The following is a 6,000-nucleotide window of genomic DNA, read 5'->3' on the forward strand; positions in this document are numbered from 1 at the left end:
CAGGGGAGACACAGAGCTTGAACCGTCAACCCTCTGGTTAGTGGACAAGCTGCTTTACCCCCCTGAGCCACAATGATGGACCCTTGCATTGCATTAACCAGAACCCTGGTTGAAAGACTGATGTTCTACCGGCTGCAAAACTGGCCTCAGAGAGAAAATATGTTAGATCCCTTGCAAGTAGCAGAAAAGTAGAAAAAATCACAACCACACTGATAACAGACAATCAAATGACAGAAAACAGAGTATTACACACTGTGGAAAATGCTGCTGGTTAAGACAATAGCTTTGGACAAATATATTAGTGTGGGAGTTTCTGTCTGTCACACGTAATGCATTTGGGAGACATTGAATCTTAATAGTTTCTTGGGCTGTGAAAACAAATAAAAAAGCATCAGAGCGGTGAGGCATACTCTGCATGGGCAACCAGGAAATGCTACAGATTTTCTGCACTTCATCATGACATCATTTATGCCATACGATGATAAATGATTGGTTCATCTAAATAAGCTGGAGATAGTGCCTCTAATGGCATTGGTTGCAAAAGTGAAAACATTATTTCACTATATGATGCAGATTCTGTGCGTCATCATGACAAATATCTTACTCTCTGATCATAATTGATTGTTTGCTCTGTATAAGCTTTAGGTTGTTACTTTGAGGTGGCTGTGGCTCAGGAGGGAGAGCAGGTCGCCCACTAGCCGGAAGGTCGGCGGTTCAATCCCCTGTTTTTTTTCAAGAGTTGTTTTTAAAAAAAAAGGTTAAATTGATCAACTGTCTGATTTTGTCACATTCCTCATTTTAACACTTGGTTTAATGCGTTTAATGGATTACTTTCTGCTCATCGCTCATTAGTTTTGAGTGACTACCCTGTTTGCAGTGGTTGCGTCCCCTCACTGTTGCTCTGTGTAGATGCAGATAACGTGGGGTTCGACACTGCTGACAGAACTAGGTCACTGTATCATCACCAGTGACTAGATTGCAGTGATGTAAACTTAGAACATCTCCGGCGGAAGATAAGCTTTGAACGTGGGTGTCCTCTTGAGTTTGATTATCAAGGTGTGTCAGCGTTGTTGATAACGTTTCTGCGACGGTTGCTCGGGAATCTTTGGGTTTGAATCCTCACTGCAGCCTGAAGTTTGCACGTCCTCCCAGTGTTTGCATGCATTTCCTCCAGACTGGGAAGGCAGTGCTTAAAGACATGCACGGTAGTTAGGACTGTACGTGCATTGCCCTTGACGAAGGCACTGGCTGTGCACTGTGCTGTGGCCGACCTCTGTGCGGAAATAGTTAAGAGAGGTGGTTTTGCAGAGGACGTGTTTTCCCGCAGGGTTTAATACAGTTTATCTTAAGTAATAATATTTGCAAACAGCCACTTAGCATGCCGGTTGACTCATAAGCATGCACCCAGGGCAGAGGAGTTAAATGCATAATGTTGCTGGATGTGTCATTGTCTATTCATTTGTACTATGTTGTAGAATGAGCACACACCTAGTTTGAAATCAGTCAGGGCTTACACACATGCCTGGTGCATGAAAGCTAATAGATCCGACAGCACCAGAGCAGCAGCCACACCGCCTACTGTTGTGTGATGAGTGATAATCCTGTTGTATTTGATCGGAGTGATTTAAAATGTTTAGATAGGTTAATAGTGCTGTCTGCAAACTAAGCAGCTGATTGGATGATGATAAACATGTCACTGACCTGCATTGACTTTTATCAATCTCAAAATAAAATGTCAAAACTTGTACAGCAGTCACTGACTTTATTGGTAGACTTCCACGTTGAGCATCTTTATTCTGTGTTGCAGCTATTTATGGTAGTGTAGGATTAACTCCATGAATAACATATTCAAATAATAAAAGTACATCATCACAAAGATGCAAAAACTTCTATAATATATCCAATATATCTATTAAACAGTTGTTAAGGCTGCTTGCAGGTCCTGCTCATTCATTAGCAATGGCCTCCAACACACAATGGGATAGATACTATGAAATAAAGTGTATGGCAAAAACATCTCTGAGAAATATTACATTTAATTAAGGCCCTGCATTTAAATATAACAGAACCCTCGTGTCTACCTACAATTTCAATTATTTTGACTCTTAAAACTTAATGTCTCGGGTTTTGTCACATCATCAACGCTACCTACCTTTGCAGCGTGGACTGATTCTCCCCAACGTTTTTCACATTCTCGTGTAATACCGTCTCTGTCCCGTTATTGTGTTTGACCCAGTTCCCGACTCGTATTAGATGTGGTGTAATTGCTGATAACAATAGTGTCAACATTGTTTGTTTTAGTCTGTGTCTGAAAGGGCGTGCTGGTTTTTATACAGAAGAGCTTTGTGACACAATGTTTAGTAGACATCCTCTTTCAGGTGGTGTAGAAATTGTTTTAGCCAAGACAAGAACTAGATACAGCTGCATCATGGTATGTGTGAATGCATGGTTGATAAGGTAATGCATTTACTAAGTTAAGGGTTATTACTTCGAAATTAAGTTTATTCTTCATCACAGACGATCATTAGATTTGGAAAAATCCAAATTGTATCTCCTGGAAACATAACATTGAGAATCATGACTTACTGGAGTTTTCCTCACCTCGTCAGATAATCAGACCAAAATAACTTTGTTATCTTATTTGACCCTGATTGACTCGTGTGTGGTGACTTGTATCTGTGATCTCTGTGCTTTCCTTTTGAGATTTGTCCCTTGAACTGTCTCCACATACATTTGTGTACTCTGAGAATAATACATCTTTAGCCGATCGGCCCTCCGTTGAAAACCCTTTGCTCAGCACGATCACTGCTCTCTGGCAAAGCAGCGAATTACAGAAGGTAAACAGTGATTTCATGGAGCCGTATCTAAAGTAGTCTCTTAGTCAGTAATGAGATGGTGCGCCTTCCCGAGATTGGAATGAATGTGATAAAAGCACGATGGGAACTAATCACGTACGACACATCTTTATGGTGAAGAGGTAAAACAACAGTAAAACTCTGACGCTCTCCTGTAAATCAAAAGCCAACACTGTTGTTACTAAGGGACTTCTTTTAACCATTTCTTAATATACAAACTGCTGCCACTGAGTGAAGCGGCTCTGCGCTCATGAATGACGACGGCTGTCTGCCACTTGTTTGTGTGGCTGAGTGAACATCTGTGTTCTTAAGAGTCGTCCGTCTTCCGAGTGCAGATTCTACATCCTCATGTCTGAAGAGGAACAACTTGTCTCTATCATAGATGATGATGAGACGGCACCACCCACCAAGGACCAACAGTCGGCCTTTGTGTGCGTCGATCTACCATGAAAACAACTTGAATGGCAGAATGGCGCCCGGCATTGGGAGACCAGCTGAGTTATCTTTGATGCGATCTCAGCGTGGCACCAGAGACGCGTCGTGTGCCAGGGAGGTCACTCTCGTGTGGTTTTGCCTTGGGAGGGGAAAGGATGTGGACAATATGGTGGATTTCTTTTCACAGCTCGGGTCTGCTACTGTGGGCTCGGGCTGTCGAAGGCATCTCATTTTCACCGCATGACTAGAAAACAGCACGTAGCCATCTACTCATCCTGCCATCACCTTATGGCTCATAGGCATTTTAACAAAAAAGATCTAATGCTACCAGGTTAACTGGCAAGGTCCCTGGCGCCAACAAGAAATTGAGCTGGTTTAGTACACTTTCTGTAAATCAATGTTCTTGGTTGATGGTTTAATAGGAAGTAGAGTGCAGAGGGTGAATCCTGCTTTGGTGGAAATGTAGTAATTTGATGCTATGAAACAGGCTTAAACATCCTGATCGAGCGGGTGTGTCCCATGGATAGTGGGAGGAAGAGGAGTGCAGTCTATGCTCGGTACTTAACATGTGTGTGGTCCTACACGAGTGATGTCTCTGCTGATTATCTGCTTTAACTCTGAGTGAATTCCCAAAGTAAGAATATAGTTTTTGAGACTTGAGATCTCTGCGTTTTGAATTTTTGAATGTTTTTCTGCCATGAAATGGGGGAATGTTCCCCAGGCGCTGCACTGTAGCTGTTACTGTTCCCGTGCAGTGATCAAATGTACAGAACAAATTTCCCCTCGGGCTTAATGACATTGCAATAACTTTTCTGCTGTGTCAGTGGTGATAAATGATGATGCATGTCTCTCCGTGGAGGCTTGGTGAATGCACTCGGATTAGATGGTGGTTAAATGCATGTGTGGAGAAAAACAGCAATGTGTGTGCACCACATATAGCAGCTCTGCTTTTCGTTAATTGGTAAAACACTGCTTTACTGCATAGATCTTGTAGCGTGAATGCAGTTCACAGGATCCAGCTGCTGTTGCACCTCTTTTTATCAGCATAGGAAAATCTGTAATATAAGAAGTTTAAAAATAAAAAGGCCTCAAGCAGCCTTATCTGCAGCAGACTTCATTTCAGTAAGTTGGGGGCTGATATTTATCTGCTGAACAGAATTTGAGTCCACTTGGCCCAGAGTTTGGAAGCTGACGTCAGCCGTGCTGTGACTTTGAAAAGTTTCTGTGTGACATTCCCCTCTGATTTTCCTCCCTCGCTTTCTTTTCGCCACGTGCTCCTTGTCTTTGCATAACAGAGGCGTGGATGTTGACATGCTTTTCCTCTCGAGTGCCATGCGTGTATGCACGTCTGACCCGTTCTGTCCGTTTCAGGCTGTCCGCTGCTACGATTCGCTCATCCTTAAGGCCGAGGGGAAAGTGGAGCCGGAGTTATTCTGCCAGCTCGGCCACTTCAACCTCCTCTTGGAGGATTATCCGAAAGGTGAGTGACTTCCTCTTCAGTGGTTTGTGTAATCATCCGGTCCTTGCGTGTTGCTGGTTTGACAAACTGGCTTAGAATAAATTTCTGAGCATCTAATCTGAGATTTTAACTTTTATTTTAACTTTCATTCAAACTTAATCGATTTTACGTGTATCTAATAGCAAATTGTTCCATGCATACGCAGCAGAAGCATCTGCCAACATGCAGCTGGCTCCGTTACAGCTCGACGTAAATGCTGACTGCTCACAATCGTTTCCTAGTTTGCCTTAATTCTCAGCCTCCCCTCTCCTCTTCTAATTGCAGCATTATCGGCATACCAGAGGTACTACAGTTTACAGTCAGACTACTGGAAGGTAAGATGCACATGTCTCTCACCCTTTCATTTACACACACATATACAGTTTTGTTCTCTCTCCCACACGTTCATTCGCTCACACACAGGAAGCACGTATGGTCTCGATTGGCAAGGTGCGGTTTTGGGTTTCATGTCAGAGTCATTTTGAACTTTTTCCTGGTAACGTGACACTTTGCGGTGAGATTGATTTCTCATTATTGGTATAAGTGGCCACAATGTTACTGTATATAAATATGTATGTATCATGTTTACAAGGACAAGTGGAGTATGAAAGACATGATGATGTAATGAAGGTTGAATCTGCACTTTTGGGTTTAGACAGAAGGGAAGGAAATGTACTTTTTTCCCACTGGGAATCATTTGCCACCTTTTAATAAAATATATATATAATTTATACTTTTACCATTTTGAGGTTCACTTTTGTTAGATTTCTTGAACATTGTGGATCTAATCTGTTTTTATGTCATGTAATAATGACCTTGCACCTTTATCCCACTTCACCCAGAATGCTGCCTTTCTGTATGGCCTGGGAATGGTCTACTTCCACTATAATGCCTTTCAGTGGTGAGTACCAACTTCCCTTTTTTTATTTCATTTGAATAAAAACCGTTGTAATTTAGGGTGGGGTGATATTCCAATCTGGTGCCAGTCTGACTCTATCTTGAACATACATTAATGTTAACAGCCTTTTTTATGCAAATTGTCAAAATGAACCTGTTGCTAAACAAATAATTCAACTTTGCAGAAGGCAAATTTACACACAGTGGCAACTCGAGTCTGTTTAAGATCGATGTCTTGTCCAGCCGTACATTGTGTGTAAATGTATGCATGTGTTGCCATGAGCTGGGGAAAAAAAACTGTCTTTGAGTGAAGCT

At 42.1% G+C, this 6,000-nt stretch overlaps 2 protein-coding genes across 3 annotated transcripts in view; one reads left to right on the forward strand and one right to left on the reverse strand.

Moving 5' to 3' along the window:
* LOC117776245 (calcipressin-1-like) overlaps window positions 1-1,766 on the reverse strand; it is a 25,246-nt gene extending 23,480 nt beyond the window's left edge. The window contains exon 1 of the mRNA XM_034610042.1: window positions 1,762-1,766. The gene's annotated coding sequence lies outside the window, so the exon portion shown is untranslated. The remainder of the gene's footprint in view (window positions 1-1,761) is intronic.
* The window catches only part of LOC117776223 (histone demethylase UTY-like), a 24,488-nt gene that overhangs the window by 2,695 nt on the left and 15,793 nt on the right, over window positions 1-6,000 (forward strand). For both annotated transcript variants that reach the window (XM_034609943.1, XM_034609935.1), the window contains exons 3-5: window positions 4,662-4,770; window positions 5,074-5,123; window positions 5,631-5,689. In XM_034609943.1, the coding sequence (XP_034465834.1) occupies window positions 4,662-4,770; window positions 5,074-5,123; window positions 5,631-5,689 (218 nt within the window). The remainder of the gene's footprint in view (window positions 1-4,661; window positions 4,771-5,073; window positions 5,124-5,630; window positions 5,690-6,000) is intronic.

Source organism: Hippoglossus hippoglossus, chromosome 2, assembly GCF_009819705.1.
Source record: "Hippoglossus hippoglossus isolate fHipHip1 chromosome 2, fHipHip1.pri, whole genome shotgun sequence".
Taxonomy (NCBI): domain Eukaryota; kingdom Metazoa; phylum Chordata; class Actinopteri; order Pleuronectiformes; family Pleuronectidae; genus Hippoglossus; species Hippoglossus hippoglossus.